Raw genomic sequence first — 26,728 nt, forward strand, 5'->3', positions numbered from 1 at the left:
TAGATATTACAGTAATAGTGTCAAAATTTTAAGGGCAGATCCCTCAGTGTTCTCAGCAAACAGATTTATTGCCTTCAATAGTGTCGGTTCCACTTATGCTAGAGGTTAATTTGGCCTTTAGTAGTAAACTTTAATGTTGTTAAAAAGAACTACAACAAAAAAACCTATTTTTCCTCAAAACATAAACAACAAAAAGCAAACCTATCCTACAAACTGAAAGAGGTTAGAGTTTCATTTTTTTGCGCTGGTCTCATTGTATTGGAGCAGATTTGTGTTTTATGACCTTTGAACCCTATCTTTGAGCTTAAGGGACATCTGCTTCTCATAAAGTTTATTAAGCTTACTTAAGGCCATTACAAGTTAACACTCTAACTTTAAAGATACTGTGTGTACCAAAAAAAAAAAGGAGAAAAAAGAAAATGGGTTGAGAAACAGCTTTCAGGACTTTGGTACCCTTTCTTTCTTCTGAGTTTTCAATAACCATGGTGTATGTGCTCTGTGAAAGTGGTACTTTCTCTGACCAATGTTTTTATTTTTGTTGTCCTCCCTTTCCTCATCTACCCTGTCTTCTCAGGATACTAAAGCAGAGTGCAGTTCCTGTGTAGAAACAGAAGACAGAAAAGTAAGTGATTAATTTTAATGTCACTTGTGTTAATCCACTTGGTGAAAAAATGTGTTTTAAAGCTATCAAATCATCATTATTAGTATAGTATATTTTTAAGTTAAATCAAACTGTCTAAATTTGAGGTTTCTAACTGAGGTGCATTTTTAGCTTTAAATGAGCCTTTATGTGAAAAAATGTTGGAAAAAATATTTAGACCTGGAAAATATAGATTATGTGGACACTATTTTGACTACTGAAGGGAATTGCAGCTCTCCATTTTGTTTGAGCATATAATACAAACAGTGTAAAACCCATCTCTATTGCAAGTTTGCTTTCCATTGTGCTTGGTATTGAGTGTTTATTAACAACACCATCACATACATTCTCTGTAGTAAACTATAGTATGTTGCAATAAGTATGGTATTCTCAAAATATCCAGGTGATGATTACTTTTCAAAATCTTTTATCAATGCCTGGCAATGCATTCTTTCTCTGTTAAATTAATGATGTGGAATAGAGTTGACTCTGAAAATATCTTTTCCAGTTGTAATTGTCCAAAAAAGTACATAAAGCTCTGCGTATCTATTTTTTTCACTTTTCTCCTTCATCTAAACCTCAAGTCCTTAAAAGATTTAGGAGTAATAATTATAATTTATTAACTTAAAAACTGAGTAATATATAATGTTAGGAAGGATCCTGCTTTGTTAAAATGTAATACTGATATTAAATGAGTGCCTTCTACCAGATAGTTGAGACTTCATTAACCAAGGTCTTTTTTCTGAAGAAATGCTTAAGCTGAGCATTGGTCTTTTCCAACCTGGAAAGAGAAATGAAGAAAGATCTTATTCTAATGTTATTAACATGACCCGGTCAAAACTGCATGTTGAAACCACAACTGTTTATTATGTTAGTATTCCTTTAATTATGCCATGAAATGAAGGAATGCAGATAATAGTGTTAATCTTCTTTGATGCACATTCCAAACAAACATTCTTTCTGAACATTGGTGTTGGAGACAATATATTTCAACAACTCCTTTATTCCTCAGAATTAAATATTTAACTCTTTCTGTGGGTACCAGGTTTTTAAGAGTCTGATTTTTGCCTCGGTTATGTGTTTGTTGTTCAGAAATTAGCTTTTAATTGATACATTATTTCCCAAGTCTCATACTGCACTGTTTGTCAACTTTCTTTTTACTTATGGTATAATGTAATATTGGAAGTACTGCAGCAGTATAAGTGATCATAAAACTCATTTGCCTTGCTGAAATATATGAGAAGGATATGGTAACCTCAGTAATGGAGTGGGGGAAAAAAAACTATTTTCAGCTAAACAAAGGCGCATATTTAGGAATTTATGTAAGGTATTCAAATACAGCTGAAAATAGTGTTAGATGTTTAAAGACCAGAATTATCAAGCTTTTCTGGTGAAACAATTCCTGTAATAACCAAGGATAGGATTTTTTTTTCTATTTAAAGATAGGAATATTAAATATTTAACTCAGGCGAGTATTGAACATAATAGAACTAATCTTATGTAGTAATTCTCATGGTTAGAGGTTAAGTAAATATAGCAGTGTTTCATTGACTGTTCAGATTGCAATGGAAAGTCATTCAGAAACAAAGCTCAAAAATACTTTTGATTACATTTAGTGATGCTGTCTGTGAATAAAGGAGAGCAGAGTTCATATAGATAAAGGAAGAATGTCTTTGCTATGCTGTTCAGAAGTTTAAAAAAATGTTCTCCCTGAACATGAAATTTAATTTTTCCTCATTGCTGTTAATATTCTGATTATTTTTAAGGTCTGAGGCTGTTTAAGTTAAAATGCATAACATTCTGGGGCTTCGAATTTTGATTTTTTTTCTACATTACTAATTTTACACCATTCACATGTCACGGTATGTTTTTGTTGTAAATAGTGATAAAATATTTTCAGTTTACATTGGATTGCCAGTTTTTCCCTTCTTCCTCTTTGACCTTTCTTTTTGTAGTTGCCCTTTGCTTATCTCCTTCGTCTTAGCTAGGTGGATGGCTGAACATGTTTTTGTGCTGTCTTCATTACAACACTTCATTGGCATACTAGTTAGCTTCTCCATATTGGCTTGAAGATGTTAAATGGTCTCTGTACCCAGTTTTCAGAGAGGGAAGATTTTTGCACTGGGATATCCCAGTGCAAAATTTCAGCACCATCATCAATTCATAGAAGTAAAACAAACTAAATGTTTTTGTTTTGAGAAAACCTTTAAAAAGTTTTTTAGATGTTTGTTTTGAAGACTTCCACATCAGAGTACTTTTACATTCTGTAGCACTGTACCTATAGGATTTATTTGTGTGTGTTTTGTATGGTACATAAGATGTAAACTTTTTCATCTTAATACATTTCACACAGAGTTCCCAATGATTTAGAAAAACCTACATGTATTTTGTAATCTTTTTTGGGAGGGGGCTGAGGGGGATTTTCTGCAGGACAACTGTATATACTGACAAAAAACCCATGTCATGCTGTTTCTGATATTGTGACTGCTTGGTAGATAATTTTAATTTGTATTATGAAAACAAATGGTAAGATTAACCTCTGTATTTGCAGAGATGAAATAAAAACTGAAAGGTTGTGCATCTGTGTGGTGCTCTTGAACTTATAGGCTATCAAATGGAATAGTTTCTAATAACTAAAATGCTTTACAACAAATATCTGCAACTCCAAGAAAGAACTGAATCCTTGACTTTCTTCTCAAATTAGTGTCTCTTACAACAAATATAGTATTAAAAAAGAATTGCATAAAACTTTAGAATAATTGCGTCTCACAAAGCCTCTGAAATGTTTATAGATCACATTTGTTTAGCTCTCCTACTAAAATTAATATGACTAATCTTGGACCATCTTCAAACCTGGATGACCAATGTTGGACTGCTAAATCCATATTATGGCACCTATAATGTGGAGGCCTAATTTTCATAGATGCAGAGCATGTGCAGCCTCATATGAAGTCTGTGCAAGCAGCAAGTGCTCAGCACCTCTAAAATTCAGGCCACTTCTGTTTAGGGCCCCAGTTCATCCAAGTGCATCAGTGGGACTACTGGGGCACTTTAAGTACATGCTTCAGGCTTATATATGGATTCAGGAGCTTAACTTTAGGCACCAAGGTTTGAACACCATTGGCTTGAGTTTTAATTCCTAAAATGGAAAAATTCTGAAACTTGTTGGTTAATTTTTATAGTACAAATGTTGGCAAAGTAGGCTGTCCATTGCCAGAAAAAAATTAGGCTGCAAACTCATTAATATATTCTCTTACTATGCTTTACTATGCTGTTACTTACATTTTATATGGTGAAAAGGTGTCACTCTGTAGCCACAAAGGTATACTTAGCCCATCTTTTAATTCAGGTTGTATGTCCTATATCTCATGCTAGATGGCTACAATTAAATACATGGATTTTTTTTTCTATTGCATTTCTGGCAAACAGTGTAAATCAGTCCCACATTAACCATGAGGAAGTTAGACATTAGTTGAATATGTTTCACTGGGAAAGAAAGTCAACAGTTAGCAAAGTACAGATTTTCTAACATTCTCTCTAGTTTTCTCTTAAAGGTCTTGTGTTTATCCAGTGACTCATCAAATCATATAATATAATATTTAATATTTAGTTCTGCATTGGGACTTGTTGATATGGGACTCACTTTCTGTCACTCAAATACATTTTGAATGTGTAACTTTCTTTGTAAATTTTTCCTTAACCCTTACTTGTGCTCGTTTCTGAATATTACTCCCTGTTAGGTCAATGGTTGATTTTGGTTTTGGTTTGGATAAACATCCAGAAGTTTGAGTCTATATTTGTACTACTTGTGACAATTCCAGACCAACTGTGTAGACTCAAGAACAGGTGTTATTGGGGTGTTTCAGAAAAACCATTTCTGATCATCAGAAACTGTAACTGTGGTGTTGGTGGGGAAATAATATATTTCAAACATCAAAGCAAGCAACCCCCCCCACAAAGTGAACCAGGATAAAGGAGTGGTAGGGCGGTTTATGTTGTTTTATTGAACGTGTTTCTTTTTTTATGGACATTTTTCCAGGTTTAATCATTATGTCTCATCAGGAGTTCTTTTGTGATAGGCCAACAAGTAGAAATTTTATTTTTTTTCTGTAAAATAGTGTGTAACTTAGCATCAAGGATATATCATTTCTTGATAATGGGAATAATTTTATTCTGGAAACAATATCTTGCAGTGTACTATAGTGTGTTGACCCATTGTAACTAGAGGTGATGCATCACAGCGGTGTTATCTGTGAATAAACAAAAAGTGATGTTTCATCTATATGGGTGTTCACCCATGTACAGATGGCCAGCAAGGGGGCTATGCACTACTTAAATCCTATTATTGTGAGGGCTTAAGTGAGGCTTAACTGGTATGCATTGTGGTGGCACCTTTGCAGAGGGTTTAATGTAATCATTTTTAAGTTTTGTCTCCTGATGTTTTAAACACCACACCATGACCATTCATCACAGAGATGTACATTGTTATACATGCTAGTCTGCTAATATTTGAGATTAAGTTCCCTATGACCAGGAGGAAAGAAAAAAACTAACTGGGGGGAGGGGATGGGGGGAATGAGAAGATGAGATGTCCTGTGTCTTGTTTCATAAGAATGAATACCATGCCTTAAGGTTGAAGATTGGGAAAGCTGGATTTTATTCATGTTATGGGACTCGTGGAACACGGTGAATGCCTCACCCCTCTGTTCATATGATTATTGTCCTGTTGCCCTCCCCCTGCATCTCCTGGAGGGCTCTTCTGTGATTTCACCTTGCCTACAGCTGCGTAAGAGCTGTTGGGCAGGGAAGTGGGATGATCTTTTTATTAGTGCTGTCTCCTGCCTTTCTGCTTTTGGTTCCGGCACTTTTCATAATGTGACAGACTCTCACAGAGCAATTGTAGACAGCATACAGGCGGAGAGAATCAGACAGCCCACCCACAGAATTGTTTTGAGAGTACATCATTGTGGCAAATATCAAGAGTGTCCTTGATGAAGGAAGCACGCAAGATCGCAACCAACAAACATTGTCTGCTGTCTTTATCAGTTGATTTGATACAGGTACAACTCCTCCAACTCAGAAAGATTTTATATTCGAGCTTTAGTATGGTTATATCTGTGCCTAGTTTTTGCAAGTGGAAATCCCAAAATATATACAGTATATTTAACTGTCTTTGTATTTGTGCTTCTCTGTCCTCTCTATTCATCTTCCCCAAGTTTTTGGAATCATCTTGAGCTCTTCAGGGAGGCTGGGCAAAACAAACAAAAAAGTAGTTTAATCTAATTGTAACACTGTTGTAGAAAATATTTAATGTTCCCCTCTAGTGGCTGATCCAATTACCACTTCTGCTATCTACCAGTTCATTCCTTTAGCTCAAGTGATAGAGATGTGTACTTTTCAGTCCTGGGTACAAACTCGTAGAGAACCCATCCTGGAATCATTAAATAAATATATCACAGGCTTATTCCATAAAAAACCAAAAACAAACAAACAAACAAAAACACCCATTTTTTTCCAATAGAATTATTGAAACCATGTAGTAGGAGTTCAGGACCTAGTTTACAAAGCCTGAAGTAATATAAATAAATATTCTGATTCCATCTGTGTTGGGCACCAGAGACAATCCAGTGCAATTAGAACATGCACCATTAGCATCCTTTTATTTGCTCTTTTATAATAAAAAAATACCACTGATGAAGCAAGTTGTTACTAATTAATCGGAACTTTTTTCTAGTTAATAACAAAAAATATCTATAAGCTTAATTTCAATAAGATTTACATCTCTCTTGTCTGGGAAAGAGTAGAATTTCACCTTCATTCGGATGTGCTGGCATTTCAGTCATAAGGCATTTCAGTCATTTGGACTATTCACGAGGGTAAAGATAAGCATGTTTAAGTGTTTATAGGATTGGAATCACAGTTGGTTTTCCTAATTCTCTAACAATGGCTGTGATTTCCACACTACAAGAATAGCTCAAAATGTCCTCAGTCTTTCAATCTAAGTATACAAATATATGTTAATCTCATATTGGTTTTGATTAGGAGAAATATATAATTGCTGAAAAATCAGTTAAAGAATACCCTTTAAATCATTATGAAAATCAAACTACTGTAATTTTACCATCATTTTTATAGGATCAACTATGATACAAAAACTGAGGTTTTTTTTAAAAAAAAACATGTATGCATATATATATATATATATATATATATATATATATATGTATATATATATATATATATATAAAATACAAAACAGTTTATATAAAAACAATGAATCATTCATGAAACTGCCCATTTTTAGGATCAAACTTCAAATAATTATGAATTTTAATAGGTTAAGTGCCCCCCTGTGCCACCCCCAACCCCAACCCTCTCCTCCATTTTAGTATCCCTTTGCAGAAATATCCAAAATAAGGGTGTTGGTGTGATATTTCCAACTGAGAAATGCTAGACATCTTCTGAAGAAGTGAGGTTTTAATTATATTTTGAAGACTCAAGAAATGGTAATAACCTTTGAATAGGTACCTAGATTTTAGGATGGTTGCTAGGAATGAACTCTGAACTGTACCCATCGTTAATAATTAGCATAATAAAATATGCCCTTTCAAACAGCATCCCTAATACGTGGTCCAGGACAAAAATATGTACATATTGGTTTTGCTTTTCTGTAACTCTTTTTTTAACGTAAAGACAAATAATTTGTATAGATTTCTATTTCAGAACCAGATATTTCAGTTCCAATGAAATGGTTAAAATTAAACTGCTTCTCATGCTTGGATGGTATAACATGAATGTTTTCTGCCACCTGACCCTTGCAATGAGCATGGGGACCCCCGCCCCCCCCGCACATACACCGAGAGATGGAAGTGGCAGAGAGTAGGCCTTAGCAGACTTTTTTGCAGGTGACCCTGCCTCTTCCCCACCCCCGTCCCCGAATTAAGATGTGTTTTCATAGGGTGTATGGTCCAATGGAAGGTCAATGAAGGTGAAGAAGGACAGTACAAGAAGTTGTCTATCGCAGCTCTTCAGAGAGGAGGGTGAGGGAGTTATGTGAAGAAATGTACCATGAGTGCATCTCACAAATGGTGTGTTTGTCATTTGTCTGTAACTGTTAGTCTCTTGTCTATTTAGACTAGAAATTCCTTGGGGCACAAGCCCTCTCCTGTTTTGTCCTTGGCACAATGGGGTCCCAGATGCAGTTGGGGCCTTTAAACAGAATTGGAAGGCACACAATAAAATCATGCTTTAAAGGCATTTTTTTAGGTCAGTAATTACAGCTGATAAGTTGACTGGTCCATCTATCTGTTTTATTTTTGGCTCAAAGGTGGAGACTTTTGAATGAAGTGATTGTCAACCTTCCTGTTCCCACATTCTGAAGTTACTTCTGTTTTCTAACTTTTGAAGTTGATGGGAGCAATTCTCAAGTATGAGATTAGTCTATAAATGGGAAAAAAAAAGTACATTTAATTAGCCATCAAAACTTAATCTACTTTGTGATGTAGATCTTTCTCTTCTTCCCTGGTTACTTGCATTGAACCTTTTATATATGATTCAACGTGATTTCTCTGCAACAAAAAACTCGGGGTTGGGAATGATTAGTGGCATGAAGTTATTCCATCTCAGGGCTGCTTAATCTGGAACATGATTCAGGCATAATCTATATAGTAAATTCCTCACTGTGCAAGGCAGAGAGCTACAGGTCTGTGTATTTCCAGCAACCTAGGTAAATCTTCTTTGTGCTTATTGTATGAGACTCTTTTCTCCACCATTGCCTGCTCTCTTCCAGTTTTATCCCAAATCTAACAATATTTGGTACTTTTCTGAAAACCCTTCTCCTTGAATCATGTATCTATGAAAGAATCTCAGCTCTGATGGAAAGAAAGATATCTAATTTCATAGTTGCAGAGAGACATTTGGAACCATAACCCCTCAAGGCTTAAACATCAGAAGCCAAATAATAAGAATCCAAAATATATTTTTGTAAAAATCTCATTATTTTAAGCCAAATTGAAGATGTTTTCTGACTCTTCTCCTTTCCTACTCTATCATTGGGGTCAAAGGCATATAGCAATTGATTGGCACAAAGTAGCTGTTCATTCTAAAACTGATTTTTGGGTAATCTGTGGTGCCATGCTATTTTATCAAGATGTCACCTTTCAGTTCCATCACACATGAGTTTGAAGTCAGTGCATAATTTTGTGCTAGGGTTGAGCCTCAGCACCTCTAAGCCTGAGAGTTGATAGCCCTGGCAACTCTGGGCTTGCCATGTCAGTTATGAAAATAAGAAAATTGCTTGAGCCCCGGCACCTCTTTCGTTATAAATTAAGCACTGGTTGGAAGTGACTCAGAATTGTAACTGCAATCTTTTTCTTGATGGTGTTTTGGAATTAAAAAAAAAATTAGATCTACAGCAAACTGAGTAGAATCTATGTTAAAAAGATGTTCTGTGCCAGATAGTTGCATTCCATTCCATTTTCCGTCTGATAAATACATTTTGTTCCCTGGTTTAGTTTCTACATTTTTGTTTGATTCAGACCACTTCCTTTTTTATAGACTCACCGTTGCTGGAATCTGCAATGACATTCTCTCCAGTGTTCCCTGGAGGCACCATAATGCTGACCATTAACTAGCAGCTAAGTGTTATTAGCTCAGTGGTTCAAGGTCACTCAAGAAATTTCACTTCATTTTCTGTCCTCCAGCAGGAAAGTAGTTCACAGAGAGACTACTTTTGAGATGCCTCTTGACACAGAAATTCAACACTTTCGTGCTCAGAGTGCTGAGGGTTTATGAGAGTAATAGACTTTATGGTGTGCATTAGGCCAATAACGTGATAGGTCAGTTAGTTAGAAAATTTCCCCATAGTGACATAATTATCTTCTTGAGGAATGTGGTATGTGTAGTAATGGCTTTCTCTGCCTATTGATGACAATATTTTGTACTTTTTAATGCCTCCTGTCAGAGGATCTCAAAGCACTTTACAAACATTGAATATAAACACCAGGAATGCAATTATAATATTAACCAAGTTACACATTGGGGGAATAGAAGCATGGAAAGGACACACAGCCAAGGTCACACAGTGTGAATCATAGGTATCTCCGAGAACAAAACACAAAGTTCCTAACTTACAGTGTCCTCTCTCACCACTAGACACAGTCCTCACAATTGTTTATTTCTTTGCTATATATTTAACTGAAAATCGAAGGGGAGAGAGTGGCTAAAATGAATAACATTTTGACTAATTATTTATGTTCAGTTAATTGGAAATAAATTCAGATTTTTTCAAAGTAATGTTGCATCCTAAAAACACATGAACTAAATCTGAAGCTACTTTTTTCTCATACTGGAATATTAATAACTACCTACCTCATGTAATCATACGTTTGTGGTCCAGAACCCAACCCAACTCCCACTGAAGTGTAAATGGAAAGATTCCCAGTAGAACCTCTAATTAACTTCAATGAGAGACTCGACTTACATGACTTATAAACTCCAGCCTGGTACAAAATACCACGAGAGGCTCTTTTTGCAGCATTTTTTGTTGAGAGAAGAACTGCTTAAAATCTTTCAAAGGCTCTTCAAATGAGATTCTCAACACAACTTTACTAAATCCTGAAGTTTTGATAAACTTGAGGTAAGCTTTTGGATGCTTATGTGAATTGGACCCAAACTCCAAATGTCTTGATGTTCACTCATTGCTATTAACTAGTGTAATACATCTAAATTGTCCCCAATTTACTTGCTTTTATGAAAAAGTGACTTATGTCTATCATTAGAGAACTCAAACTCACACCACAATTTTGAGCCTAACTTTAAGCAGCAAAACAACAAACCTGACAGTTCTAACATGAGGAAATACAAATCCATCAGAATAGAATTGCTTACTGTTTCCTGGTATGTAGACTGACATAATATGACGTCCTAACAGAAAGTTTCATGTTTTGAATGATCATAATACCAGTCCTATTACCACCTTCTTGTTCTCTCTGTCATTCAGACATATAATTATGGAATTTCACAATTCAAGTGATGACAATTGCTCCTGTGTATATGTCCCTCTATCGCCACTTAATTCAACTGCATCTAGCAATCTTTAATTTGATAAAGTGGAACTGAAGTGACAGCAGATGACAGAGGTGCCAAAACAATAATCTGACCTCCCACTGAAGTGTCAATGTGTTGGACTGCATGACTCTTACACAAGCTGAGTGCTCAAAAGACACATTGACAATATTTTTGTTACGCTAGAAAACCTGTAGTTAAGACATGAGAATAAAATGGTTTAAACCCTAATGTACACACTTGTGATGTGGCTTCCACTCTTATTGTTGTTCTCACTGCCTTTGTGTAAGCACTTGATTAATATTGTTCATAAAGTACCTTCAGAGCTTTAATGTGATGAAACTTTGGTTTTTTTTCTAAATCTTTTCCAGCTGTGCGCCTGCTCTAATAATTTAAGTCTTGAAGGAACGGTTTCTTCTTGACTCTTATGGAGCAGCTATTTCTTTTTCTTTTTATGCCCGTGGTGGGAAGTGGGGAATAGCAAGGAAATGCGTTTCCTAAAACAAATTGGAGGATATTTTTCTCTTTCCCCCACCCGCAAGTGGGGGGTAATGTAAATAATACCTAGTTCCAATTCACACCTGTCATTATGCCTTCTGTTATAGTATAAGTTACTACTACAACTATTTTATACAGTGGTTGTGAATCAACAACCTGACATGGTCATCCTTTCCCTTTGTCCTTTGTTTTCAGTGTACATTAAATAGACAATATACAATAGTTACATTTTACATATTGATTACGGACTGATGATTCAGTGGTCTTTTGCTTAGGCAAAACGTTCATACTTTAATGATTTCATTGATGTAAGTGGAAATTCTGAGTCCTCAGTACCTCTGAAATGCAAGTCTCTTCTTTTGGTACATGACTGTGGATTTTAGGTATCTTAGGTACTCAGCTAAAATTTTTGTTAATGGTATTTATAATATCTGTTTACTTTCAAATCTGATTTGATGCCCTATCTAAATTGAATCATGTACTTTCTATGGCCTGTTTTATCAAAAACAATAACACTGTTTCGTTTGAAAATTTGAAGAATAATACAATTTTTGGTCATTTAATCTGACTTCCAGTCTTGCCTTTCAGTTGATATTCTGTTTGTTCAAAAGCATAGTTTTTGATCATGTAGATACTGGGATGCCAATACCCTTCTGTTAAATTCTGGATTGTTTGAGGATAGTTGCATTATGTCAAGTTTTATTTGCCTGCTTTGTTTTTCTATGGTGTTTTTTGTTTTTTTTGTATTTGCTCCCTGTCATGAATTTAAATGGTTCAGAACTATGAAAATTACCTGGTAATATTCCCTGAAAATGTAAATGAACACGTCACAAGCAGAATTTTGTATTCTTTGGGGTTTATTGATATTAAAAATCACATGGAAGACGGGAGACATTCCAGAAGACTGGAAAAGGGCAAATTATAGTGCCCATCTATAAAAAGGGAAATAAGGAACACCTGGGGAATTACAGACCAGTCAGCTTAATTTCTGTACCTGGAAAGATGATAACGCAAATAATCAAGCAATCAATTTGCAAACATCTAGAAGATAATAAAGTGATAAGTAACAGTCAGCATGGATTTGTCAAGAACAAATCATGTCAAACCAACCTGATAGCTTTCTTTGACATGGTAACAAGCCTTGTGGATGGGGGGAAGCAGTAAATGTGGTATATCTTGACTTTAGTAAGGCTTTTGATGCTGTCTCGCATGACCTTCTTTTAAACAAACTAGGGAAAATGCAATCTAGATGGAGCTATTATAAGGTAGGTGCATAACTAGTTGGGAAATCGTTCCCAGAGAGTATTTATCAGTGGTTCACAGTCATGCTGGAAGGGCATAATGAATGGAGGCCCCTCAGGGATTAGTTCTAGGTCCGGTTCTGTTCAATATCTTCATCAATGATTTAGATAATGGCATACAGAGTACACTTTTATAAAGTTTACGGACAAAACCAAGCTGGGAGGGGTTACAAGTGCTTTGGAGGATAGGATTAAAATTGAAAATGGTCTGGACAAACTGGAGAAATGCTCTGAAGTAAATAGGATGAAATTCAATAAGGACAAATGCAAAGTACTCCATTTAGTAAGGCACACATACAAAATGGGAAATGACTGCCTAAAGGGAGTACTGCGGAAAGGGATCTGGGGGTCATAGTGGATCACAAGCTAAATTGAGTTAACAGTATATCGCTGTTACATCCCAGAATGATGTTTGCATTTTTTTGAATTAGCAGGGGTATTCTTCCACTCTACGCCACACTGATTAGTCCTCAACTGGAGTATTGTGTCCAGTTCTGGGAACCACATTTCGGGAAAGTTGTGGACAAATTGGAGAGAGTCCAGAGAAGAACAACAAAAATGATTAAAGAACATAACATAAGAACATAAGAAAAGGCCTAGAAAACATGACCTATGAGGGAAAATATTAAAAAGGGTTTGTTTAGTCTGGAAAAGAGAAAACTGAGAGGTGACAGAACAGTTTTCAAGTGTATTGTTACAAGGAGGAGGGAGAAAAATTGTTCTTCTTAACCTCTGAGAATAGGACAAGAAGCAATGGGCTTAAATTGCAGCCAGGGCGGTTTAAGTTGGACATTAGGAAAAACTTTCTAAAAATCAGCGTGGTTAAGCACTGGAATAAATTGCCTAGTGAGGTGGTGGAATCTCCATCATTGGGGATTTTTAAGAGCAGGTTAGACACAAACTTCTCAGGGATGGTCTAGGGCTTGGCTACACTTGAGAGTTACAGTGCTGGTGGTGGCTTTACAGCGCTGTAACTTATTCCCCGTCCACATTGGCAAGGCACATACAGTGCTGTATCTCCCTGGCTCGACGATAGGAATAAAAAGAACAGCGCTACTGTTGCAGCGCTGGGGTGCCAGTGTAAACAGTGATTAATCTTACTACGCTGTAACTGACCTCCGGAACCTTCCCATAATGCTTTTAAGTAAAGATAACACTCTTTGTTTTGTTGTGATGCCTCTCTTTGTTTTGTTGTGAACTCGGGGCTCCCGGAGCTGCTTATCTAAAACACAAACACAGCTACTGTTTGCAGTGAATGAGCAGAGGCAGGGGGATCCCTTTGGAATGTCCACAGCTAGTTTTTGCTTGAGGAGAGAAGCAGCACGGCGGGCGGGAGGGGGTGGTGTCTGTTTCGGAGCAGCTGCTTATCTGGTCTGTGAGGAAAAAAACAAAGAAGGCTATTTGCATTTAGTGCATGAGAGAGGGGTGGGGGAAGGGGTCGGAACTTGCAAGGCAGGGAGCTGACACAGTGTCAGCTCCAAAAATCCACTCTCTCTGTCTCCCTCACGCTCCCTGTCACACTCCACCCAACCCCCCTCTTTTGAAAAGCACATTGCAGCCACTTGAACGCTGGGAGAGCTGCCCATAATGCACCACTCCCAACACCGCTGCAAATGTGGCCACATGGTCACACTGCAGCGCTTTCCCTACACAGCTGTACGAAGACAGCTTTAACTCCCAGCGCTGTACAGCTGCAAGTGTAGCCAAACCCCTAGATAATACTTAGTCCTGCCTTGAGTGCAGGGGACTGGACTAGATGACCTCTTGACCCCTTCCAGTTCTATGATTCTTTCCTTCAGAAGAACAAGTACCTTATTACAAATGCGGTTTTTGGAAAGTTTTCAACAGAAGTCATTAGTCCAAGTTAATTGATGGTGTAACTCCATCAAATCCTTTAATTTATATTTTACCTCAATATTATTTTAACTCATTTTTCTTTAAGCCCACCAAGCTCTTAAAAGGGGAATTAAAAATTAATTTGTAGTATACAATTCAATCAAGTGGAGTATTATGAAGGCTGAGTGAGAGTTAATGACTGAAGGGTCATTTGATGGGAGATATCTGTCAAAATATGCTGAATAATAATTAGTCTAAATCTATAAACAGATTCAAATTTACTCTGACTATATCTAGCCAAGTAACTTTTCAGCAATTCTAAAACTAAAAATACATAGAGGAGTCAGCTTTTACAATTATACAGAAATCTGCGTGGGCATATTAAATCAACCTGCTACAAACTGGAAAGTGTTCTATGACTTCTTTGTAAGTGCTGGATTTGGGACTGAGGAACAAATTACAGCAGTGGGGCGTAGCAATTCAGCTTTTACTCTCTTGCACATTGCTAAGCGTAGTACTCTTGAAAATAATGTTTCCAATAATAACCTTTCCCAAGCCCCTAATACATATACTGTGTGAATTATATAAAAATTGATTGTATCCATGGTTTTCTAAGATTTGTCATTACAATTCTGTCACCTATATTAGTTTAAACGTGTGTTACCATTAATAACCTGACATCCTATGTACATACCCCATAGGCAGATGCAAACTTACAGGGTAGGTAGGGTTGCCAACTTTCTATTTGCAGAAAACCAGAACACCATTGTCCCACTCTTGCCCTGCCCCTTCTCTGAGGCCCCACCCCCTCTCACTCCATTCCCCTTCCTCTGGGGTGGGGCCATAAATGAGGGGTTCAGGGTATGGGAGGAGGCGCTTCACTCAGGCGACTCCTGGAAAGCAGCAATATGTCCTTCCGGCTCCTAGATGCAGGGCCGCCCAGAGGGGGGGGCAAAGGGGGCAATTTGCCCCGGGCTCCGCAGGGGCCCCCAAGAGAAGAGCGGAGGCTCCCGCCTCCGCCCCTCTCCTGGAGCCTCAGCGCATCAAGCGCCGAGTCTCCGCCGGGGCCCCTGAGCCCCACCCTGCTCAGAGCGGCGTGGGGAGGGGGCGGGGCAGCTGCCTCCGCTCGGCGTGGAGCTCACAGCCCCGCCCCCTCAGCACGCGGCTCTGAGCGGGACGGAGCTCAGGCCCCGCCGGTGACGCGCTCGGTAAGAGGCCGGGGCCGGGGAGAAGCCGAGGCCGGGGCCGGGCGGGGGGGGGGAGAAGCCGGGGCCGGGCGGGGGGGGGGGGAGAAGCGGCGGCCGGGGCCGGGCGGGGGGGGGGGAGAAGCGGGACCCGCCGCCGTCGAAGCGGGACCCGCCGCCGTCGAAGCGCAGCCCGGTCGTCGGCGGTGGGGGGCCCCTTCTGTTCCGGGACCCGCCGCCGAAGTGCCCCGAAGGCCCGCGGCGGGGACCCACCCCCCCGCCACCGAATTACCGCTGAAGACCGGGCGGCGGGTCCCGCTTTGGCGGTAATTCGGCGGCGGGGGGCTCCTGCCGCGGGTCTTCGGGGCACTTTGGCGGCGGGTCCCGGAACAGAAGGGCCCCCCGCCGCCGAAGACCCCGGGCCCCCGGAATCCTCTGGGCGGCCCTGCCTAGATGGAGGGGCCAGGTGGCTCTGTGCGTTGCTCCTGCCTGCAGGCACTGCCCCCACAGCTCCCCTTGGCCACATTTCTCGGCCAATGGGAGCTGTGGAGCCGGCACTTGGGGCGGGGGCAATGTGCGGAGCCCCCATGTGCCCTTATGCCTATGAGCCAGAGGGAGATGCTGGCTGCTGTGGGTGGCCAATCAGACTTTTAATGGCCCGGTCAGCAGTGCTGTCCCTCTTCAACCAGGTGTTCCAGTCGAAAACCAGATGCCTGGCAACCCTAATACAGGGTGGGATGACACTGATTTTAAATAGTTCTATCTCAAAATGTACTTTTGCACCACATACTGCAGGGATCGGGTGTCACCAGTCACTCACTCCCATGACTGCAGGGCTGCAGAGAGGTATTTGCACAGCCACAGGAACCATTCAGCAACAGCGTGGCCTCCCCGTCCTGGACAGGGGTCTCTGTTCTCTTATGCAAACCTCCACATTACCCAGATCCCTTCCTTGTCCCCCAGCATGAGCTACATGTCTTCTGCAGTATGTAGCTCATGCTGGGGGACATGGGAGGGATTCAGATGATGTGGAGTTTTGGATAAATAGGAGAATACTGTTTGCCTATGGTGGGGAGGAAGATTCTTCATTTGAGTGGGGGAGAAGTTCTGTATCAAGTGGCATATTGAAATGGCTACCAGGTAGAGATGATATCCATTAGCAGGGGCATCCATAGGAAAGTTAATTACCTCACATTTTCTACTTGAATCCTCGTATAGGCAATAAAAAGCTAAGTTCTGCTCACTAAGATTACAGCCATATTGAATGTGAGCCTGCAATGTCACCTATTCATTTGCAATAAGAGACCATTACATTTCATGCAAACTGCCTAAAATGTGCACACACAACTTTGTTGAACCAGTTGGTGCTATCGCCACCTATTTCAAAAGCCTGACAGAAGCTCAAAACAATGTATAGGAAGTATGTTCAGAATGTACCTATTTCAAATGTGTAGGTGTGATTACATGACTGTGAATACAAGGATGTGTCCAGTCTCATGCTGTCATACTATCACAGAAGCTCTGAAAGCTTTTGCCTTTCAGTGTGATAAAGTAATCATGATCTGAGCTGACACAGAGCTATTTTTATAGATAAATGGTTCCCACTCCATGCTTTTTTTTTTTTTTTTGGACTGGCACTGGTTTTCGATTTGCATTACCTGCAGCTCCTCTAACTCCAACTTCAATTCTTTATTAGCTGTTGAATTTGAATTTATTTTTCTTCGGATAATACAGAAGCTGAAAGTTGAAATTAAAACTAGAGCAGTTTTGCATTAAGTATTACTAAAAATATTTACTGCGCCAAGTACACCTCCACCCCAATATAACGCTATCCTCAGGAGCCAAAAAATCTTACCGTGTTATAGGTGAAACTGCGTTATATCAAACTTGCTTTAATCCACTGGAGTGTGCAGCCTCCCCCACCCCCCCAAGCACTGTTTTACTGCGCTATATCCAAATTCATGTTATATCAGGTCACGTTATATCGGGGTAGAGGTGTATTTAACTTTAACACTGGGTTGCTGGGAATTGTTGTTTTACAGACCTGGAGCTTTAAGGTTTCCATATTTCATGCAGAAATAGTGTCTCTTCTTTAAGAGGAACTCACTGTCATTCTATAGAATTTGATGAAGTGTTTTGGGAATTTACCCAGTTGGACTGTTGGAATTTTAAGACTTTGCTGACAGGCACCTAAATAATTGGCCAGATTCTCAAAAGAGCTGAGCCATGATTTGAAGCTCCCACTTTTAATTCATATTTACTCTTTCAAAATTTGGGCTTATATGTTTGGAAAATATATATATAATTCAGCACATTGACTGGACTTTACTCAGTTTAAAATTACTGTAGGCTGAGTGGGCTGGTGCAGTCTTTCAGTGGGCTGGTGCAGTCAAAGGCAGCTGTATAATGTCTAAATGGGATTTGTATAACCACCACAGTAGAGAGCAATCTCCAGGGCTCAATATTCCAGGAGTACCATAGAGGTTTTCTGGGACAGCAGCTAATAGGTTATGTATTTTTGCATAAAGCCCTAAGGGGTAACATTTAGTGAATTTACGCATCATTTTTCTGACCCCCTTTATTTATCAGACCTTTTGGTTTTCTTTTTATTCCTGTCAGTAATTTCTTTCAGTGTTGTCTTAATGTTGTAAACTTTTGTTCTAAGTTGTTAGGATATTTTCCACTAATATACTACTGTACTTGCCAGTACAGGTAGTGTACTGTGATTTCACAGCCAAGACAAAAGTTATTTAGGGGGAGGGATAGCTCAGTGGTTTGAGCATTGGCCTGCTAAACCCAGGGTTGTGAGCTCAATCCTTGAGGGGGCCACTTAGGAATCTGGGGCAAAAATTGGTCCTGCTAGTGAAGGCAGGGGGCTGGACTCAATGACCTTTCAAGGTCCCTTCCCGTTCCCTCTGGTCTGACCCGGTACAGCCGTTCTTATTTACCTTCTTGTTTCACTAAAAGCTAATTTCTGCTATGCTTACTCATGCAGAATAGTATCCTACCCTACATATAACAGTTGTTGAAATGAATGAAGCTACTTATGGAACTCACTGTTAGCAGAATCTAGCCGTATATGTGCTTATTTGCATAAATCAATCACTGTATAGTTTGCCTTGTAGTAGATGTCAGTCACTCATTGCCCCTTACAATGAACTTTAGATGCTAAAGAGGAGATGGTGTTCTTTATTCCAGGTCTGTATGTGTCTAATGATGAGTAATAACCAAATCTTGCATTGGCTGACGAGTAGAAACACAGAGCATTTGCACTAATAAAGCGCTAACTAAATTGTCCATTAGAGTTCAGTACTCAAAGAATGAATTCAAAACTTCTATATATTTTTTTTAGTTTAAACAAAAATTGATAAGTCCCTCTGAGAGAGATTTGGCTTTCAAGGTTGTTGGAGCCCAAAAGATATGCTTTCATATGACCCCTTGAGACATGGGAATGAATCATTCTGAAACTTATTGCTTGATATAGACTCATATGGTTTTAGGATAGCAGTGTTGTTCTCTTGTTAATGGTCTAACAGTAAACTCCCACCATGGTGAATGACCCTGCAAGGAGTACAGATTCAGGCTGGTGTGGAGAACTCAGATCTCTAAGGGGCTTATCAAAACGGTATTGGCATCTGCTTTCACTTAAGTCAGTTGGAAAAGTACCATAAACTTCAATAGGCTTTGGATTAGTTCCTGAATTTCTACCACGTCTCAATTAAGAGTCCTACTGCTTAGGGGCAGTTTGGCTTAGAGACTGGATGACAAGTAATTCCCCAGATGCATGCCCATCCTCATCAGTTCAGCCCAGGGCTGCCCAGAGGATTCAGGGGGCCTGGGGCAAAGCAATTTTGGGGGCCCCTTCCACAAAAAAAAGTTGCAATACTATAGAATACTATATTCTTGTGGGGGCCCCTGTGGGGCCCGGAGCCTGGGGCAAATTGCCCCACTTGCACCCTCCCTCCCCCCCGGCTGGCCCTGGAGCCTAATGACAGTGGTTTGCTGGCCCTCTCTAAGGCCTCTTAATGGAGCCCACGTGCAACAAGTTGCATGATAGGGGCCTATATCCTCTTGTGCAGGGGAGTTTACAGCTGCTTTTATCCACTTCAACAGAAGCATCTGATGTACTTTCTGTCTCCAGGCTCTTCCGCTATTGTTTATGGCTACTTATTACAATGTATACCTTCAGTGAACATGGGCCTATTGATGCGAACTTTGAAATGTTTTGTGTGGCATGTTTAATGCTGGTCAGTGCTTTAATGTTAATTGTAAAATGGATATATATATTTAATTCACCGTTCAACATAATAATTTTACTTTAAGAAATTGTTTACTCTCTATGAAGATTTCAGTTCCCAATATTAAATCATAGACTATCCACTCAACCATTTAGTTTTTGCCTTCCTTAAATAGTATTACCAAAAGACACATGCGCTCACACACATGTATCAAGATAAAGTGTTTTGTTGCACTCTGTCTTATGTGCTTTCACAGTTCAGGTTAGCTGCACATTTGATCCATTCTGTAGACCTCCTCCAGGTCTTAAACCGCAAACTTTTACCTCCTGTGGGTAAAATTTCCCAGTTCTTCCACACACAGACAGGGTGCTGGGCTACAGAACCTTGGGTACTGTGAACCTACTCAGACCTGCTGAGCAATCAGTTGCCTGCAGTTCTTTCCTTTGGAAGCTGTGATCAGCAGTGAATACAGTGACCCAAAACAGCCTTCTTAAAACAAACTATTGTTTAATCTTAACAAAACATTACAAGAGAAAAGGATTAAAACAACAAAATGTATTTCCATCTTATGCAAGAGGATTCTGATAGGTCTAGATTCCTAGATACCCCAGTTTCAGGGGGTTCCTTCCCCTTCCTCAAAACCCATGTCTCTCATTCAGGGAGTGTCTCTTTCATTCCCCCTCAGGGTACGTCTACACTACGGGATTATTCCAATTTTACATAAACCGGTTTAGTAAAACAGATTGTATAAAATCGAGTGCACGCGGCCACACTAAGCACATTAAATCGGTGGTGTGCATCCACGGTCCGAGGCTAGCATCGATTTCTGAAGCGTTGCACTGTGGGTAGCTATTCCGTAGCTATCCCATAGTTCCCGCAGTCTCCCCCGCCCCTTGGAATTCTGGGTTGAGATCCCAGTGCCTGATGGGGCAAAAATCATTGTCGCGGGTGGTTCTGGGTAAATGTCGTCATTCCTTCCTTCCTCCGGGAAAGCAACGGCAGACAATCATTTCGCGCCCTTTTTCCCTGGATTGCCCTGGCAGACGCCATAGCATGGCAAGCATGGAGCCTGTTTTGCCTTTTGTCACTGTCACCGTATGTGTACTAGATGCCGCTGACAGAGGCGATTCAGCACCGCTACACAGCAGCATTCATTTGCTTTTGCATGATAGCAGAGATGGTTATCAGCCGTTCTGTACCATCTACCATGCCATTGTAAATTGGCAATGAGATGACGGTTACCAGTCCTTTTGTGCTGTACCATCTGCTGCTGTCATAGGTGCCCCTGGCTGAGATCGGCCGAGGGCGCAAAAGACAAAAATGGGAATGACTCCCCAAGTCAATCCCTCCTTTATGGTATCTAAAAATAGAATCGATCCTGCCTAGAATATGGGGCAAGTGTACTAGAGAATCAGTGTATCAGAGAACCAGAGAGCACATCCGCTCCGTGTCAGATCCCGCAGAAATGATGAGCTGTATGCCATTCACAGGGGATGCCCCTACAACACCCCACCTGTTGATTCCCTCCTCCCCCAGCCTTCCTGGGCTACCGTTGCAGTGTCCCCCATTTGTGTGATGAAGTAATAAAGAATTCAGGAATAAGAAACAGTGACTTGTTAGTGAGATAAAATGAGGGGAAGGCAGCCTCCAGCTGCTATGATAGTCCAGACAGGACATTAAGCAGTGTGGGGGAGAGGAGCCCAGCATCCCGCTGCTATGATAGTCCAGGCAGAACAGAATCTTTTCTTTACACATGAAGGGCGGGGACTGATGGAGCTCAGCCCCCTGTTGCTATGATGAAGATGGTTACCAGCCGTTCTGTACCATCTACTGGGAATGATCAGGAGTTTTTTACCCAGGCGCCCCCAGCCGACCTCACCGGAGGCCAGCCAGGAGCACTCACGGGCTGATGATAAGGACGGATACCAGTCCTTTTGTACTGCACCATCTGCCACAAGGCTGATGATGACGATGGATATCAGCCATATTGTACCATCAGCCACCCATGAAGGGGGGCGAGGATGCTGCCGTTGACTGCTGCAGCATCGCGTCTATCAGCAGCATTCTTTAAACATAGGGTGACATTTAAAAGAGTCAAGAGAGGATTTTTTTCCCTTTTACTTCTGGGGGTGAGTGGGGGGGGGGTAAATTGACGAGCTATGCCCTGAACCACCACGGACAATGTGTTTGACACTACAGGCATTGGGAGCTCAGCCAAGAATGCAAAGGCTTTTCGGAGACTGCAGGAACTGTGGGATAGCTTGAGTCTTCAGTCCCCCCTCCCTCCCTCCATGAGCGTCCATTTGATTCTTTGGCTTTCCATTACGTTTGTCACGCAGCAGCGTGCTGAGTCCCTGCTGTGGCCTCTGTCTGGAGATTTTTTTAAAAATGCTTTGGAATTTCGTCTTCTGTAACGGAGCTCTGATAGAGCAGATTTGCCTGCCCATACAGCAATCACATCCGTACGGTCCATGCTGGAGCTCTTTTTGGATTTTGATTTCGGACTGCATCGCCACCCGTGCTGATCGGAGCTCCACGCTAGGCAAACAGGAAATGATATTCAAAAGTTCGCGGGGCTTTTCCTGTCTACCTGGCCACTGCATCCGAGTTCTGATTGCTGTCCAGAGTGGTCAGTGGTGCACTGTGGGATACCGCCTGGAGGCCAATACCGTCGATTTGCGGCCACACTAACCCTAATCCAATATGGTAATACTGATATTAGCGCTACTCCTCTCGTTGGGGAGGAGTACAGAAACCGGTTTAAAGAGCCCTTTATATTGATATAAAGGGCCTCTTAGTGTGGACAGGTGTGGCGTTAAATCGGTTTAACGCTCCTAAAACCGGTTTAAACGCGTAGTGTAGACCAGGCCTCAGTCTTGTGATATGCCTTCCCCCCCTTTCATGGAGGGTTGATTCAGTCTTGAGAAAGCTGGTCTGGCAAACTCACCGGGGTGGGAGGAGGGGATGGAAGCATGTCACAGTTAATAGTCCCCAGGTATTAGCTGAGGAGGTCTTATATGGGCTATTGTCTGTCTTCCTGGGGAATTTCCTGACAACCCAACATATGCATACATTAAATATCTCTACAGTACACAAACACTGAGTATATAGTATTCATAAATTATAACCAGCAACTCCAAATCCATCATACACATGTGTGTTTGTATGTGCACACAGACACAAGCACATTTGAGAAGATGACAGGTTTGTAATGGCTGTTTGAGGTCCCCACCTACAACTGACAACCAATACTTGTGTTCCTACCCATAGACCCTAGGAATGCTGAAGTTGGCTAAGGTAACTTATTATTGTCCCTATCTGTCAGTCAGTTCCCCAGACAGAGGAGGCAAGACCTGCAAGAGCAGGGTGACTTCAACACTTTGGTAGGGGACACGGGTTATTGACTAATGGGCCAAATTAGGGCCTCTGTAGCATCATGCTTATCAAGGGGCCCATGACTGGATTGGGGTATGAAAAGACTCAGAGAAATGCCTTTCCTGTACCTGCTTGTCCCTTTGCCTTCCCACCACCTTGTTCATGTGCACAAAAGTCCCTTACAGTCATTGCATCCCTTTCTTACCCTGTAATCCCATTAATTTTCTGATTTGTAGTTTGTCTTCACTCTGGTGTTTTATTGGTATCTGCTGTCAGGTAATTCTCAACTCTGAGATTTGCCCTGTAGCAGTGATTTATCTTTTCTTGCTTTTACACATAAACCTTCATGTTCTGTAGTACTGTGCATTGTGCCCCAAACTTTCAATCTGGTTACCTAATGTTAGGTGTGTAAGTACATAATTAGGTACCTAAATAACCTTTCCCCCACTTTCTTTAAGGGTGAAAGCATGCATTGCTTCCAATGAACTGATTGTTTGTGAAGATTAGTCCACTTATGTGTCTAAATATAAATGTAGGTACTTAATAATATGAACCCATATTCAAAAAATTGGACAATCTATTTTGTTATCTTTGAAACATTATTGTGACTCTTATGTGAAGGGTAATATAAGGGTTAATGCATTTTTCTTTTATTCCTTTTAGCTGGTACATTTTATTGTCCTGTTTGATAGGTGATACAGAGACTTCATGGTTTATATATAAACTGTGTGCTGTACTGATCTGATTTGATTTATGTCATCTCAGCAGTTTTGCACAGTTCAGCTGAAATTTTCTTCTTGTTGATCAAGGTCAGAAAATCCAGAGATTGTGCCATTTATCTCAGCAGCTTGAACACTGAAATAATTCTTGTGGAGGCTTGATGTAATATCAAAAGAACTGGCAGTGGTGGGGAAAATCCCAGCTCTTTGTGATCATGCACTGGCTGTTATCAACTTTTTAAAAAATTGTTTCTTGCCAAGTGCAGTTTATGGACTATATTCTTGCAGAAAACGATATTCATTTTCAAAGAATACAAGAGGAAATGTTGAATTTTTTTCTTGTATTGATAGATTGTGCTACAAAAGGAACAGGTTTCACTTGTGTCCTATCGGAAAATGATAAATATAAGTTAGAGATGACAGTGCTTCTATATTAATTTAAAATTAAAATGATAGTGATATAGAGAGTCCACACACTTCCTTCCTTAAAACCAAATTAGGGACTGAGGATACAGCTATTTCTTTACTTGATGGAACTGTATGAAATCCACCAGGTTAGGTTTGTGCAAGTTTGACAAAATTTTCTGGTGTGTTCATTTCACACAAGGTCACAATCTTGTTTCTGTTTTGGCATTTCCCAAAAGACAGAAATGTACACTTAGTGAAAACCCTCCTTAGTTTTGTAAACAAACTGTTCAGTTTATACGCACGCGCACGCATGCACATACTCCCTCCCTCCCTCCCTCCTTCCATGGACTATGTGTGGTTTTTAGTCCCACTTGGCTTCTACCACCTACACCTTCTGGTATCCCAAACCTTAACTGTTGTAAGGAGAATTGTCTAGGAAGCCTGCCTCTGTCCACTTCTGATCCTTCAGGAGGGTGAATGTGGATATAAGGTAGGGCATTTCTTCATTCTAAATCCTCTTGCTTTCTTTTGAGGAGCTGATGGCCTTCCTTTTTACTCCTCAGTTTTTTTTCAGCTGAGACACCAAGAAGCAGTCCCTTTCATTCTGGAGCATGGTGTAGGGGTCAGTAGATTTTATCATTGAAGATAAAATATAAAACCTTGTAAGACTTGCTTGCTCTCAGGCATAGCTTGGATTTCTTTGAGGAACCTCACTGAATTTTGGATTCATAATGAAACCAGAAGCCATTGGAGTTCCTCCTGATTTCAGTTTTCCTTACTAAGTTGTCATAGTTCATATGGTAGTCATATTTCTCTACTGTAATACAAAACCTTAAGTTCCATCATATGTCAGCTGCCTCTCCCCAACCAAGCATAAAGGAGAGCATTGTAGTTTAAGAAAGAGATTATTCGGTGCTCTGCCACAAACTTCTTCAGTGAACTTGGGCAAGTCACTTAGACAAATTTCAAACTTGGGAGCCTAAAGTTAGGCACCCACAGTTCTCACGGACCCCAGGGGGAAATATGACAGCTCAGTGTCTCTGCAAATCAAATCATTTGTTTAGGCTCCCATAGATGTATCTAGGTGCCTGTAGCAGGGTGAACCCCTGCTCCGGCCCTGAAGGGGTTAAAAACAGCCCTGGGAAGGGGCCAAGGCTTGAGTAAACAGCCTTTAGGCTGGGCTGATTAGGGGAGTGGCTGCAGGTGAGGCCACGCCCCAAACTGAGCGACAGCTGGCCCCTATAAAAGGCCAGGGAGGCCAGAGTCCAGACAGTCTCTCTCTGCCTTTAGAGAGAGAAGGGCCTAGCTGCAGGGAGCTTGAGACTGGATACCTGAGTGAAGCAGGGCTGGGGAAAGGCTGAGGAGCTGGGGAGCTCCAGCCTGGAAAGCCCCAGCCTGCGGCCTAGCAGAAGGGCCAACAGGTACTGGGGGTTGCAGAGGGCAGCCCAGGGGTAGGCCAAAGCAGCAGGTCCAAACCCCTTTGCCTGTGATGGATAGGCTGATACTGCAGTCTGCCTCAGAGTGTGGGGCTAGACAATGACTGGCAGTAGCCACTACTGAGGCAAGGTGGGGATAGAGGGTGGGGATTCCCTGGGCAGGGGAAACCCAGAGAGAAAGGGATTACTGCCAGGGGCAGCACCCCATGTAAACGAGCACCAGGTCCAGGGAAGGACACGGGGGCCTGAAGACAGGCGGATCACCGGCCTGCAGAGGGTGCTCCAGCGCTGGAAAACAGCTAATTCCCGGAGTCACCAGCAGGAGGTGCCACGGGGGTGAGTCCGGCCTGGCTACAGTGCCTAACTAAATATGTTATGTTTTTGTTCTTCATCTCTCTGTGCACCAGCTGTATCATCCGCAACATAAGGTCCAGTAATACTTCCAAACCTTCCAAGAGTGTTCTGAGGCTAGATTAATTGATGTTTGTAAAGTGCATCAAGGTTTGCAGTTGCAAGGTACTGTATAAAAACAAATACACATACACCAACTACACATTTTACAAGCATCCAGTGGCTTTGACAAAGGCATACACAATTATCCGGAAACCCGGGAACACTTTTTTTTTGCTTTTAATTTCCTTTAAACATTACGAAGTCACACTGTTCATTTGAAAACATTTTATAGATATATTAGCTGAGTAGTTTCTATGACATAGTATCATTTACTCTATGCTAACACAATGTTCTAAACCTTGTGTAGAATAATCTTATGATCAAACAACCTATGAACATGTTAAAACTGTGTGCAAAAATCAGTAAAATGAACCACTTTGAACCAGGAGAAATATTGTCTGTAGGATGTTTGTGCTTATTTCCAATATCAGAATCATTGCTTTCTCCCACATGAGTGAGAGAAAATTTCCATTTAATCTTGGTTATTAGAATGTTAATGTTGAAAATCTACTTTTGTAGAACAAAGCACCTTTGGAATATTGGTCTGTAATAACTGGTATATTACAGTTCATAGT

General features: G+C 40.7%; 1 protein-coding gene across 7 annotated transcripts in view; it reads left to right on the top strand.

The window, feature by feature from the left end:
- The window catches only part of RBFOX1 (RNA binding fox-1 homolog 1), a 2,584,986-nt gene that overhangs the window by 1,557,808 nt on the left and 1,000,450 nt on the right, over nucleotides 1-26,728 (top strand). For all 7 annotated transcript variants that reach the window (XM_044979735.1, XM_044979736.1, XM_044979737.1 and 4 more), the window contains one exon: nucleotides 575-622. In XM_044979735.1, coding sequence (XP_044835670.1) covers nucleotides 575-622 — 48 coding nt within the window. The remainder of the gene's footprint in view (nucleotides 1-574; nucleotides 623-26,728) is intronic.

This window comes from Mauremys mutica, chromosome 11 (assembly GCF_020497125.1).
Source record: "Mauremys mutica isolate MM-2020 ecotype Southern chromosome 11, ASM2049712v1, whole genome shotgun sequence".
Classification (NCBI taxonomy): Eukaryota; Metazoa; Chordata; order Testudines; family Geoemydidae; genus Mauremys; species Mauremys mutica.